General features: G+C 40.3%; 1 protein-coding gene across 9 annotated transcripts in view; it reads right to left on the bottom strand.

The window, feature by feature from the left end:
* Window positions 1-2,558: 2,558 nt before the first annotated feature.
* Window positions 2,559-14,911, bottom strand: part of MYBPC1 (myosin binding protein C1) — a 72,330-nt gene continuing 59,977 nt past the window's right edge. For 2 of the 9 annotated variants that reach the window (XM_063395678.1, XM_063395685.1), the window contains 4 exons: window positions 13,402-13,561; window positions 11,837-11,973; window positions 10,777-10,963; window positions 2,559-5,011 (listed from right to left, as the gene is read on the bottom strand). In XM_063395678.1, coding sequence (XP_063251748.1) covers window positions 4,911-5,011; window positions 10,777-10,963; window positions 11,837-11,973; window positions 13,402-13,561 — 585 coding nt within the window. In that variant the 3' untranslated portion in view covers window positions 2,559-4,910. Of the gene's footprint in view, window positions 5,012-6,952; window positions 6,993-7,692; window positions 8,477-10,776; window positions 10,964-11,836; window positions 11,974-13,401; window positions 13,562-14,911 lie in introns of those variants that run through there. The other 7 variants (XM_063395679.1, XM_063395681.1, XM_063395682.1 and 4 more) reach the window with 6 other exon arrangements.

The following is a 14,911-nucleotide window of genomic DNA, read 5'->3' as shown; positions in this document are numbered from 1 at the left end:
CGCCCCCGGCCCGGCTTTGGCTCCTTCGCCCCGAGTGCGCGGCGCCCTCGCGGGCCCGGCCCCGTGGCGGGCACGGCTCCCTCGGCCCCGCCCGGCCGTGCGGGGCCGGGGATGCCCGGCGGCGGGGGAGCCCTCGGCCCGGCGGGGTGCGCCCGGCAGGGCCCGTCCCGCCGCCTCCGCAGGCCCGGGCGCTCAGGGCCGGTGCCGTCCCGGGGAAATGCGCCCGTGCGCGCACCTCCCATCGCCGCGGCGGGAACGAGAGCCGCTCCCTCCGATGGCTTGTTCAGCTTCCTTCCCTTGCACAGCTTTTACTGTGCACATAGCGGCCACTGCGGGGGTGCATGCAGCAGGTGGCCAGAAGGATTTTTGCTGGAGCGAAGCGTAAAGGCAGGGTTTGAGCAGCAGGTGACCTCCCTGCAGCCAGCAGCCCTGGGCAGCCGTGCCTGCAGGGAGGTGACCCCACGGTACCGCCCAAGCATCCCTCCACCACCCGGAGGACACCCATTGCCTGGGGAGTCCTGGTCTAACACCTGCACACGGTGTTAGACAGGACTTATTCACCGCCTTGACTTCAGCACAAATGCGCCTTTCCAGAAATTGTGGCACAGCAAATTATTTGAATTGGTCATGGGAAGGATTTTAGATGTATCCCTGAATCTCCAGGAAGGTGTGTGGTTTCTGAGAGAGGCCAAGGAAAAGCTGTGTGGCTGAAGTAGAAAGTGAAAAATGCAACCTGCGATGGCATCTTCTTGGTATCGGAAATTCTTTTTTTAAGTGACTCCACTGTGAGCCACAGGGTGCAGCTTTCTGTCCAGACACTACAATTTCCTGGACAGAGCTGCTTCCTGTTATTCAAAGTGAGTTGATCCACTTCAACTGATAAAGTTATTATGTATTTGAGTAGATTTTTCTACTGCAAGAGTAGGGTATGCCTGACACATGTTAAATGGTTTCCAAACCTCACGATATGCTATCTACATTCCAAGTGCTATACCATTCATCAGCTGATTTAATTTATAGATCACTAAAACCAGTATGATGCAGCAACTGTCCTTAGAGGCCAAAGCAGAGGGGATAAGAACTGCTGGCAAAAGAAAATGTAACATATAATATAGTGAAGAAAGGTTCAGTTACAGTGGACTAGAGAATGGCAAAAGGGAAATCTGACAGATTCACAACCATTCAGATCCCCGGTTCACTGGAATCACTACATTTGGAAGAAGGTAAAACTGTTTAGTTTCATGTCCTGTGCATCACTGTGGTCAGTGAGCATAATAGAACTGGTATTTATGGAGAGATTGCTCAAGCTCTTTGTATACCTGGAGAAAAAAAGAGAAACTGAGGAATGTGGAGGTGAAAGTAATAGGCATTAAAAGCAAGGGCCACATCAGAGGAAGAAACAGATTCCCTACTGAATTTATCACTGGGTTTGGGGAGGAGTTGTTTTAATTTCAAAAGTATTCAGCAACAAAGCATAGAATAAGAGAACACAGAATTTAAAATTCAGCTTGTTTAGTCTTCCAGTGCTTCCTCAGCATTCAGGATACAGTGTTGCTTCCAAAGCAGCAGCTTCACCTGTCAGTCAGGAAAGCAGGACATGAAAGTCAAGTGTCAGTAAGTACACTGTGCTTAAAATAGAATGCCTTTTGCTCCAGAATCTCAAAATGCAATAAAAGACTTTCATAAAGTAAGGGTCCCTTCACAATGCTCTGTAAAAGGTACTAATATTACACTTTTCTTTTTCCCCCTAAAAGGAAGTTCAGGAAGCTTGAAATATTTCTTATAAAATGAATATTTTTTAAAATTTCTGACTCTTCATAAAGTCTTTACTAACATTATATCCCAATTAAATAATCTTTTAAAGATTACTTGTCTCTTTTTTCTTCCTCTCCTTTATATTTTTGAGATTGTTTTCAGTAAGGGAAAAGTGTGCTGGCAGGCTTGCTCTTTCAATGCAAATGGGTAACTGCAGTGCCCATATCAAGCTCCACATACACCAATTTGAGAATGGAGCTGTATCTCTACATTTATATGCCAAATAACCTTCCATGGGCAAAGAAAGCAAATAGAAGCCCAGAGAAGACCAAATATTTTCCTCTGGCTGCATTAAAAATAAATGAAAGTTTTTTGAAATTGACTTTGATTCATATTTCTGTGTCAATGTGTATATGTTCACATGTATTTGCTGCCCTCTGTTACTCCTAGGTCTCTTTCAGGTTCACTAATTACCTGGAAATCCCTGTGGCTTTGAAGGAATTTCTTTGGAGCATTGTGTCACATCTTCTACAGCATTATATTCTGCTGCTTCTGTTCCCTCTAAATTGCTTTTCCTGTGATTTTGTACCTGTCTTTGGTACCTCTTTATTTTCTTAAGCTGGTATTAACTGCAGATTTCGTTTTCCTAACTCTGTGGGTTTGGTCACTATTTCATCCATCAAACATCATCCCTGAAGAATACCATAGGGCAAATTATCATAAATCAAAACTTTACCTTCTGTTATTCTCTAGATAGGGTTCTGCAGCCTGTTTTAAATCACGAGAAACCCCTGTGCTGTCCCGCACCACCCAGTCATTTTTCCAAAAGCTGGATAACTCTTAGTGTAGAGTGTATAGCTGCCGGGTGTGAATTTAGAGCGCGTCAATGCCCCCTCCTGCAGCCCCAGCCCCGGCCCATGCCCTGAACTTCCTGCGGGCCATTCCTCCCCAGCCCCGGGGACGGCCAGTGGAGAATGCTGGGCAGCGCAAGCGGAGGAATTGAGGGCAGCCCGGTGCAACGCTGACTGTTCTCACAGGGAAAAGGAGCTTAGTTCAGCTTGTCCTTTAACAACGCTGGCATCTAGGGGAAATTAGAGTGGCTAATTCCATCCACAGAGAGCCCACAGAGTCTGAGGTTATGCTGGCTTCCAGGTTATTACGTGTGGAATATTGAGACTGAGGAGGCAGATAAATGTAAGCTTGAAGCTGTAAACGTTATTCATACAAAGTGCAGATGCCTCATTTTTGAGCTTAGTGACAAGCACAAACTTACAGTAACTGTAGCTTTTGGTGCTGACTATAACAGACTTTAAATGAGGGCCATGTGCTTAAATACTTAAAAGTCACGGAATCAAACTGACCTTCTCCTGCAGCTTTCTGTGCTTCCAAATAGATGAAGGGAGTCTCAATTCACCAGTGAGATACAGAATAAACAGAAATTATTAATTCTGTATTAATCCTCCTCTTCCTAGTAGATGTGTTGCTTTCTTTCACGTGTAGGTGTAAATGAATGTGTATGAGAAGATTGATTTTGGGAGGAGCAGGGTGACATGCAGGTGGGGTGTGGGGAGGTGTCCAGGATCACTGGGAATGCAGAATTGCTTCCCTGCACAGATAGCACTACAGAAGAAATCTCAAAGATGTAAAAAAAATGAGAAAAGAGAAAGAATCTATCTATTGATGTATGTATCTGTCTATCTATCTGTCTTTCTCTCAGGGTAAGATTCACACAACAACGTGAGAAAATGCACTCAGATCCCCAAAGCAAAAGAAGTGGGAGGACAACTGTAAGAACACCACTGCAGCTGTGGCAGTTCAGAGTAACACATTCTTTTATTATTGCATAATTACTGACTGCTGAGTGTTTGAAAATGCACTGACAACAAATAAACATCTTGTGATGTACTACTGGTCTAAGTAGGCCTTTATCTTTATAAACCGTAATTGGAGATCAGTCATTAGCCAGTGAGCACATAACCTGCTCTATTTGTACAGCCAGTGAGAACTGGTAAATAAATGACTGACAACCTTCCCAAAATATGTGTGACCTTGTGTCTCACATGCTTCAGAGTTTGCTGGAGACTTAGGGACAATCACCCCCTCTCCTAAGGAACTTGGAGGTTAATGATGCTGGAGTTGGAGAAGAAATGTTGCCATTCTACCTTATCTCAGGCACTTTTGGCATGCACAGTGAACTCAACAGTGCTATGTCCCTTTTCTGATGTGATAGCTCCAAGAGCTCCATGAATTACTGGGGAAAGGGAGTGGATCCAGAATGGTGAAAGCCATCATAGTTGGAATTTATCACATTTAAAATATTGAAAATACAGAGATAAAAAATTGCATGTGTCCGCAGCATTTATCTCCGCTCACATTCTGTGTCATGTATCTTAAGGTGTAAGCCCACTGGGTTGAATGACTGCTGATACTGTTTTCCACCCCATATGGTGGGCACAAGTATCTGATTTATTCTAAGTGGAAATAAAACAAGAAATGTGGTAAAATGAGACAGAAAAAAAAAAAAGAAAACAAGAACTTAATAGACCTTAAACACTTCATGTTTATTGTACATTAAATAAAACAATTTCAGTAAAGATGAGAGAGCAATGGGTCAGATTTAGGAAATCAAAACTTCTATAGGAAGTTCAGCTTAAATGATCTTTAATTACATATGCATTAGTTACATTATAGTAAAACCATATTCTGTTAAACAATTCTCAGGCGAATAAGATACATTATCAGAGGTATGTTTTCCAAGGATCTTATTGCACATCTACTGGCTAATCCATGTACTTCCAGTCTGAGAAAGATATGCTTTGTACCACTGAGTACAGACTGACTGCCTCCTTATGCTTGTTACACAGCTTCCCCTCTTTCCTCATTAAAAAACAGAACACGGTATCAAACAGAAAATAAAGCCGAACATTACAAAACGTGTGTTGACTTCAGTTCATTTCATTTCAACCTCAAAGCAATCCATGCGTATTCTTTCTTTTCAGTAAGAGCAGGTAGGGAAAACAAAAGAACAATTAAGAAAAAAAAAAAAGTCATAAAATCCCCCACCACACATGTTATTCTGTCGTTGCAAGAACTAAAATGTTGTCATTCTGCCACCAGCTTCGAGTGCAGTGGGAGGAAGCGCTGTGGACGGAGTCTCACTTCCCTTCAGTTTTGTCTGCCTGCACTTCACGCATATACGAGTCAATGATATGCGGAGGCACTCCATCCATTAATAGCTTGAAGAACGAAAGCCCACCTACAAGCAAGGAGAACAGGTGATCTTCAGGCTGAAGGTCCCTGGAGCAACAGCTTTGCACTTTTATGCTCTGGCATAAGTGACAAGTTTTAGTCAGCCCCCATTGCGTACTTTGAGATGTGGTAAAATTCAGCCCTGCACAGAAGTCCAGTATGACATCTAATGATTATTTAATTTGTACTATACAGACCTTTCCTGTCCTCTTGTGCAGGGTGAATTTCATTTCTAAGGTATCATATATTCAGTCATTTATCTCACCACATGCAATAGTTTATGATAAGCTTCACTTCAAATAACTCTCCTGGCTTTCCATCAAGCTGGGTGGAGTATGGTCAGAGATGGAAGTCAGTGCAGGGGAACAATGTAGAAAACACTGACCAGGATGAGTTGTGGAAAACATGCAGAGATATTCAATTTATTCTAGTTTTGGGTCTTAAAATGGTTTCTAGGTATTTAGCAAAATATTTACCATGTTGCTTGAAAATAACAAGCGGGGTGACATACATGAAAGAATCATATAAAAAAAGCCAGGATTTCAGATTCTCTGGAGAGAGAGATGATGAAAGCTGAAATTTTCATCTGCTGGGAAAATCTGAGGAATCATTTTGGATTTGCTTTTAAATTCACTTCAAAATTTCACTTTTTGTTGGGGCTGTTCAGCCTGGGGAAGGGAAGGCTCCCTCCAGGGAGACCTCAGAGTATTTTCCAGTACCTGAAGGGAACTTTCAAGAGAGTTGGAGAGGGACTTTTTACAAGGGCTTGTTGTGATAGCACAAGGGGTGGTGCCTTCAAACTGCAAAAGGGTGGGTGTAGATTAGATGCAAAGAAGACTTTCTTTACTGTGAAGGTGGTGAGGCTCTGGCACATGTTGCCCATAGAGGCTGTGGATGCCCTATGCCACTGAAATAAAAGCCGTGGAAATTAAACACGAGTATTTCTGTTAGTTTCACTGAAATCAGATGATGTTTGGAAGAAACAGTGGGGAAAAGACAAACATTTTGCTAAAAACTTTAGAATCTCCCCTTTCTCCAGATGAAGGGTGTAAATTGCTTGAAGAAAGCTATATACCATTCCTATTCCCTTTACAAATCTGCATGAATATTGTGTTCTGCAAGTTGCAAACCACCCACTGATAGCAGCACTTACCTTCTGGGCTTTTTCTGGAATACACCAAAAGCTTTAAAGCAAAAGTACCTTGCCAGGGTGAAGATAACTCTCTCTGAATGCTTCCGCTAAATGCAATTGAGCTGATACTTACATACAACATTTATGCCGACTACAGATTTTTAAGAATTTATAACCTTTATGAACACAAGGATTATTCAATTAAAATGCTATTAGTTACTAGTGATTATGAGACTGTGCTGTCTCATTTAATGTCATCATTGTGGCAGAACAGTTCGCTCCCAACCTTAGGTAGATGCACAATACAGACAAAAAAAAAAAAAAAAAGAAAAAAAAAAAAAGAAAAAAAAAAAAAAAAAAGAGCATGCTTTTTGGCATTCTTTCAGCTTTTTGGCATTCTTTCAGCCCAAGGAGTGCAAGTTGTGCTACGAATCATTCATTTTTAAAAGATGTTAACGCTGGAATAAATGTTTTTTTTTTATGTAGAGGCATATTCCTATAAAAATAACTTGCTGAAAAGACATAATTCTCTTTTTATTACTTGAATTTTATTCATGCTAATTAATCATGCTAAGTCATGCACTGTTAAATTCCATTGCAACTTGCACCATTAGAAGATACGGGATGTACTACTAAGAATTACCGTAACAAGCAATTACTAAAATCTGAATTTATATACCTTAAAACCATCATGCTGCTAACTTATAAGAACATTTTCATTAAGTGACATAATGAAAATCATGCCATACTAGGCAGACATTGTATGACGTATAAACAGACATAAGCTTCATATGCAAGAATCATATGAAAGCTTACCTTAGATGACAATATACATTCAAAAATCCTTACTGTGTAACTAAGGGAGAGAGAGAAAGAGAAGTAACAATTTAATTGCAAACACAAAAGTGGAGAGAAAATGTTGGGTGAAATTATTATTACAATTATATCAAGGTGATAATTTAATCTTTAGTCATGTAAAATATGTGGGAATAGGAGCACATGAAGAGTAAAAGGTAGGGATCCAGTTCCACTTCAAATTTATCATTAATATGTAAAAGCTAGATTAATAGGTACAAGTAACTATAAGAACCTCTAATTAGTCTAAAGTATAGATTGGAACCAAATGATATTTATAGTAAAAGTTTCCAAAATGTAGCTTCAAAGAAGCTAACACATATATATATATATAAATAGTATTTTCCACCGGGGAAAGAAAAGGCACACACATAACACTGAAGCATATATATATATATGTTGAAACTCTATAAGGCAAAATAATCAAGTACAGACTAATTACATACCTGTGCACTAAAGTATGTACTTTGTTGTATATTCACATTTACATTACTAAGGCATACTTTTTACTCTGTAGGAGCCCTTACCTTTAATTAAACATTTTGACTCTATAGAACAACTATATATATACACTTATCTATGTGTATGTCTATGAAAGCACTAAACTCTTAACCTTTTGCAGTCTTTTAAGAAAAATAGCCCAATACTTCAAAAACTGCAGAAACATTATCCATGTTTTAATGTGTTTTAGGACTGAAATTGCAAGTCTGGAAGCATAATATATTGCAGACCAGTTTCTGGGCATCACTGTCATTTTTAAACTGCACTGTTAATATTCTGAATCTGGGCAAGATTGCAAGGAAAGAAACATTTTGTAGAAAGAGTAAAATTTTCTGAACCCCAGTGAACCTGAATGTAAAATAAGCTCTAGGAGAAATGAAGTAAATGAAGTAAAATTTTCTTCTTGTAAGTAACTGAATCAAGATTTCATCCTTAAAATTGGTAGATTAAGTTCAGGCACGGATTATCATTCTGAACACTAATTTGTAACCAAAGAGTAATCTTTCTTAAGGAATGCCTTTTAGTGCAGCAAGTGACTTTATGATACTTCTGGTCTTTCAATAATTCTACAAGATAACTGTTTTTTTTTTTTTTTTTTTGAAATGTGTATTTTTTTCTCCTGGGAAGATCTAAGTGTTGTGTTTCACAGTCATTAAATAAATTCCTTATAGATATATGTACTGTTATGAAATATGTCTAAAACCTTAGTAATTCTGATACTAGATACTCATATGGTTGGATATTGTCTTGATTAATTTGGCCTTCTTTGCTCATGTGACATAGACAACGTATGCCATGAGACTCTAGCTAGTTTAATCTAAAAAAGCAAAGAAATACACACTCTGCATGCAGAAAATGCGTTTGCATGTGGAAAGAGAGGGTGGGAATGAAATGGAATGTCCAGAGGAGTATGCGCATTATAAACCTGATTATCCCCCGCCAAGCTGAGTGGTTCTCCTGGGTTAATTACTCCATGATAGATCACTGCAGAATTAGAATATTTATAGTGATTTTTATTCACATTTGAAATTTTTCCCAGTTGATCTTAACACCTTTAAAAAAAAAATCTTATACAGCAACTTTGCTATCACCAAGCTATTATTAGAGTCACCAACCTTTATTTCACTTCTAAGATAAAAGTTCTCCAAAGCTGTTTTTTCCATGATAAAAGAAGCACAGCACCTTATCTAATTCTTTTCAACGACCTCAGTGAAGCTGATAATGAATCAGTTCTTTAGTGCTTGTAATGGGAGATTTAGAGCCAAATTTAGTGATCTACTTCAAATAACTCAAAAGATACATACGGTGTTTTTTGTAATGAGATTCTGCATGTGTTGTTATCTTTAAAGCTAGATGAGAAGAAGTCATCTATTACATGACTTTTTACACAAACACATTTAGAAAAAAAGCAACTAGATGTGCCACTGTACTGAGTAGATCACGTAACTTTCATCTTTAAATTCACTCCGGAAGACTTAAAACCAAAGTACAAAAGATTGCATGTCTGAAATAACGCCAGTATATGAACAACCTCTTATGAGGACAGAATATTTTTTTTATCATTTCAATTGTGCTTATAAGTGCTTGTAAGTATCACTAAAATGTTTTCAGGAAATGTGCATTGCACTTAGCAACAACTAGGGGGGTTAATTTTACACCTAAAATAGTGTGAGGAAATGGCTAAAAATGTAGAAAATTGTAGCATACTGATAGTATTCATAGCCAGAGTATTCCTAACTAGTCAGTTGTTCCAATATTATGCACACTCTGAAATCTTGGGCTGTTCAGATACTTTTGGGGCTGAGCATTTATATAGGCACAAAAATTTAGGTTCTCCAATATGTTAGAGATGGATAGCTAAAAGTTATTCTAGCCAGCACAAGGAAACATAGCTTGCTATAATAAATACTCTTGCATGGCACAGAGCTCTCTAGCAGGACATACTGGGAGGTCATACACACTGCCTGTAGTAACAGCACCACAGCCTGTACGTTCACCTGATAGGCTGCAGAGCCCTGAGCCTGTTAGCCTTATTCAGACAACAGTCAACTCTGTCTCCTCATCTTACAAATCCAGACCTTGATAGCTGCTGGAATAAAGCTGAACCAGTTTAAATATGTACACATGAAAACAAACACACACACACTGCAATTCATTTCCAGTGAGTCAGAAATCCGCAGGTCTCTGCTCTGCATCAGCACGGTGAGCAGTCGTCTGGAGAGCCCTCCTAAATGAACAAACAGGCTGGGAAACTTAAGAGGATGATAAACCAACATGTAAGTCAATAGAAGAGAGAAATAAGATGTAATGATGTCTTTGTACTCTGGCTGTTCAGGAGTAATTTGCTGTATTTGCCTAGAACAAACCCTGAGCCTATCCTGGTTTGCTAACCTTCAGCTGCTGTGTTCACTTAGCTACATAACTTGGCTTTTCAGTATAAAAAAAATAGACAAAGCAGGTCTTGAGGTCTTCTGTTATGCTGCGAAATAGAAAGTTTTCTTGTAACTAAGGAAAACAGTCTTACTTCCAGGATGAGGACATCACCTTTTAAAGACAGTATCTTAAAAATAAAAAATAAAAACTAAGAAATACATTATGCTTATTTTCATTACATTATTTAAGTGTTAAACTTAACATAGACCAAATGCTTATTGAAATGTCTTCTTGCTGGTAAATCTGAGCTGTGGGACAAGATATATCAGAAAATACAGAAAATGGAAACTGAAATGCAAAATAAACACAATGCAATCCATAAAAAATTTTAAATGTGGTTTTCATTATAGACTAGCATGATGGAAGTAATGTAATTAAAGCCATATTGATGTAATCTAAATTCCTTCTCAACTCCTTAGTTAGACACATCAGCTGGCTTTAGGTGGTTTTCCTTACTTATAACCTCAGAATAATTTTTTGAGAAACATTTAGTTTATTCCACAGTTGAAACTAAGCCTTTGGTGGGAATTAGTCCAGCTAAATATTACCCTATCTTTTCCTAGAAATCAATTTTCTGAAAAATATGGTCCTGAGATTATTCATTAGCTGTCCTATCCAAGTCCTGTTGCCATTCATGGTACCTCAGTTAATTCTAAACTACCTGAAATTCATAAAAATTACCCATGAATGGAAACGGAACACATGAAAGCAACCAATATTATTTAGTCCTACCAGAGCTATTGATTTAATCCAGGAAAGTTGAACTCCCTTTTGCATTTGCCCTGAACCCTTCCAGCTCTGTAGGCAGTGCTCAGGCAAAGAGGGTGTTTGCAGTGTTCAGAAGCCCTTACCTCTTACTTCCAGTTTACAGTCCACCTCTGCCTCCCCCAGCTCGTTGACTGCTCGGCAGGTGTAGGTGCCTCCGTCGTAGGGGCTGGGTTTGCGGATCTCCAAGGTGCAGACACCTTGGTTGCTGAACATCCGGTACCTCGGGTCGTTCATGATGAGCACTTTGTTTTTCATCCAGGTTATCTTGGGCTGTGGTAATAAAAAGAAAAACAACCAAAAAAACCAAATACAAACAAACAACAATAAAAAAGAAAGCCTAAATGCACAAACCCGTGAACAGAAATATTTTATACCCTGTTTTGTAGTGTTCAGTTACAGCTGAGTAATCAGAAATTATAAAAAAATAGATGAAGTTGTGCTACAAAGGAAACTGTAAATCTTAAAGATAAGAATTGGCTGCATCATCTGGTTTTTAACAGTTTTTTTCAGTGCAGCTCTTATCACCTATTTAAAGTCGTAAGTGCAAGCCTGTTATCAATACAAGGACTGTGTAATGATAAACATCTGATCATCAGCTTTTGACATCCAATTACTCTAAATCAATAGGAAAAACATATTTTTCCACAATTATTTGCACAGTCAGAAACTGTGAAGGTGAAGGGTGAAGAGTACTCCAGATTTCTCATTTTACTAGGCCAGTTCAGTTTCTCACACCATAAAAAAGATCTCAAAGAGACAGTTCAAAAGAAATCACAAGACACATTGTGCAGTGGGTCTGAGAAACAACATGGCACCTGGAAGATTCCTGCAATGTGCTTACTTAGAGAATAATTAGCTCTTTATAGGATAATTATGGCTTTATTTTAGTAACAACATTTACTGTTCAGCTGTTGTCAGGGAGAGTCCCAGTGAAGCCCAGCCTTTTCCTGAGGTTCTGCCCCTTCACTGTGCATTACCTATTTTAGTGTCTGTAGCACAGGTAAGCAGCTCCTTTATTTTTGTACTCTTTAGAACCCACACCTGTCTGTTTGCCTTCAGCCTGGCTGATGAGTTAAACGGTGAAAGTGGCATTTAATTTTTAGTGTCAGGTCAAACTCCCTGGTGTTTTGAGTGCTGCTGTACCTTGGGGTTGCCCCGGACGCTGCAGTTCAGGGTGGCATTGTAACCAGCTACAGCAAACGTGTTCACCAGGGGCTGAGTGAACAGCGGCCGCTCGCTGAAGTCAAAGTCATCGTAAACTGGGTATTTGTAGACTTTACCTATGAAGTGAAAATTAAACATTTGTAAAAAGAGCATTGGCTGCTCCACACCCAAGCACATTAAATGGCCACAGAGAGTCAGTTCTGATCTGCACTGCTGTAGGTACCAACGTGACTCCAGTAACTCACTTGTAGGGGAGGCTGGAGGTGAGTCTGCACAGTGACTATAGCTCTTGGTCATGCTATGGCACTGACGTCTGAGAGCTGCCCTTTGTTTCCTGTGCAGGTGGTACACAAAGCAATACATGTTTATTCTGTGTCTGTGCCTGCATGCCCTGCTACAGAGCAGGATGGATCCTGACCCGTGTACTGCAGGAATCCTATCTCTGGTAAGCCTTGTTTACTCTGCTGCCAATTATTTTTTACAGTTTGTTCTGAATAAAAACTGTATCCAAAAATCCATTTTTCTTTCTGCTTCAAACATTACACTGACAATACAGATACCTGAATAGATGCAGTTTCTGAACAAGGAAAACATAGTAGTAAAATATATTTTCTCACTGCCAGTTTATCCCCACTCTGCCATGGAGATAACCACAAACAAATCCTCCTCAGCCACACACTCAGCTGGCATTTAAAGTGGCCGGATGGACAGACATCTATTCCTGTGCACAGGTATCATTAAGCAGCTTTGCTTCACTGAAAGCTGATCCGAGCCCTCATACTGACTTCAGTGCAGCTTAGGCCTGATACTTGCTCTCATGAGAAGGGCAAGTAAGGAGTGCTGAAAAAGAATTCCTAGAGCCATTCTCTTGTTCATGACTCCAGAGTCTTTCAGCCTGGCTGTGTGCATTGTACAGCTTGTGTGTCCTCTGCATCATGGCAGTCATGCATTCCTTCCTTTCAGAGAAACTGTTTTGATTTTTTCCCTGTAAGCTATTTGTTTTTAGAACTTCCTTTCCATAGGAAAGTTTTGTGATTTTTGAGTTGACAGTGGCATTTCCAACTGACATATTCTGACATGTCAGGATTTTGACTGCAGAATCAGAATTTGCCCAACCCCACCCTCAAGAGATGTGAAGCAGGGGTTGTGCTTTTCTGTTGCACCCTGCCTGAAATGGAGGGAGCGCCTGCACTTGGGTGATGCCAGGTCTCCAGTGGAGGGCAGTGACCCACTGCTTCTAACAGAACAGCTGCTTTATTCCTCTTCAGCTCTTGCCAATGCATATGTGCCAGTGGTGATGTGAGTCTGAGATCCAAGACCACGCAAGCAACTTGGGAGAAACGCCCCACTCCTGATTAAAAGCAGTGATTATGGGCTATGTGGACAAACCAAGAAGTCTGAATAGGAAATGTTCTGGCTGTTGTACCTGGCCTTGGGGCTGGGAGTGCCTCTGAATGCTTTAGAGATACGGCTTTTACCTTTAGTCATCTTCCAGCCCCTGAGCACCCCCTTCCCCCTGGACGAGGCACAGGTAATTAACTAACCATCCTTGGCAATCAAGGCACTCTCTTTGGTCATGGTTGCATCCTCGCTGAGGCCGCACATGTTCTCAGCAAAGACCCTGAAGTAGTACTCGTTGCCGATGACCAGCTCGTTGATGGTGGCGCTGGTGCGGTGGTAGTGCTCGATCACGGTGAACCACTCCTGGAAGGCACAGACACACAGGGTGAGCTCCCCCGGCATCCCCCAGACATCCACTGCAAGGATCAGCAAGCTTCTGGGAGCAGGTTCTTCTCTGGAGAGGATAGAGCTCACAATAATTAATAATGAAATGGGTGATAACGGCAGTACTGCAGAGCTCACTGCTGAGCAGTGAAGGCTGAGTGCAAAGTGAACCCTACTGAATTGTTACACCGGCAGCTGGAAGGGTTCATTTTAGCAACTGCAGCATTACAGAGATTGTCTTGTGTGAGCAAGGCAGGCTCCCTCATTCCTAATCCACACTGCTGACAGAGAAAGTACAGTTGCAGATAACAAAAGTGCATTCCTGTGGGGAAGGCAATAGCATGTGCTGTTCTGCAGTGATATGCACTCACAAGAGGCCACTGCACTAATCTGCCCTCTCTGTCACAGGCTAAGAAGTGTTCATGAGAAATGTAGTTCCATGCTGGTGGTCCTCTGATATCTAAAGGCCGAGATAGGCAAGTGGGTTTTAGTGCTTTAGTTTTGCAGCAGTAACAAACGTGTGAATTCTGTCCTGTTACACAATACCTAAACAACAATCTGAGATGAAAGAGGTTAATGCTAAAAATGCAATTAATATAAAGTGCAATATGACCACAGCAATGTTTTGGCTTTTCTTTACTCTGCCCTAAATAGTTTCCTTGCTTTTCTAAGGATGAACTTGTGCTGAATTCCCTGTACCACAGATTGCATTTATATTTGGTCAATTTTAAGAGCCAAAATTCCTTTGGGAGAACAGTTTCCTGTAGAAGACCAGCTGTGCCAGAATTGCAAAATGCTCCACCACAGATACTGTGAGGAAAATGATCTCAATGATCCATGTCACACTGAACCCTAGATGCTGCTTGCTGTTGTTACTTTCTCCTTATTACAATAAAGTAGAGGGGACATTGTTCTGATCACATACCAGAGACCATTTCTTCTTACAGTCTCAGGAGAGGGAGGAAAAAAAAATAAAGAAGGATGGGAAGGAAAATAGTGGCATAGGAAGAATGAATTGATCAGACTATGAAGAAGATCAACATATTAATGTGGGTGATAGAAGGGGACAGCAAAAGATTTTCTTCGAGAAGGCAGCTCCCAAAATATTGTCCTAGATTTCCAGTGTTTGAATTTGCAGTAAATGTTAAATCTGAGAATCTGAATGCTGTCTTTTAAGAATGTGCAAAATTGTTGTTAGTTTAATGAAAATAATAAATATTTCTGTATTGCATTTTTCATCTGTAAATCTTAGAGCGGTTTCAGAGTTACCTATGTACTGTTTTGCTATGGGTAATAAGGAGTGGCAATGACTTACACAGTGGGTCATTG

The sequence above is a fragment of the Prinia subflava genome, chromosome 4, assembly GCF_021018805.1.
Source record: "Prinia subflava isolate CZ2003 ecotype Zambia chromosome 4, Cam_Psub_1.2, whole genome shotgun sequence".
Lineage (NCBI taxonomy): Eukaryota > Metazoa > Chordata > Aves > Passeriformes > Cisticolidae > Prinia > Prinia subflava.
Note: the sequence above shows the minus strand (reverse complement) of the source record. Positions and strands in the feature narration are given on the sequence as shown.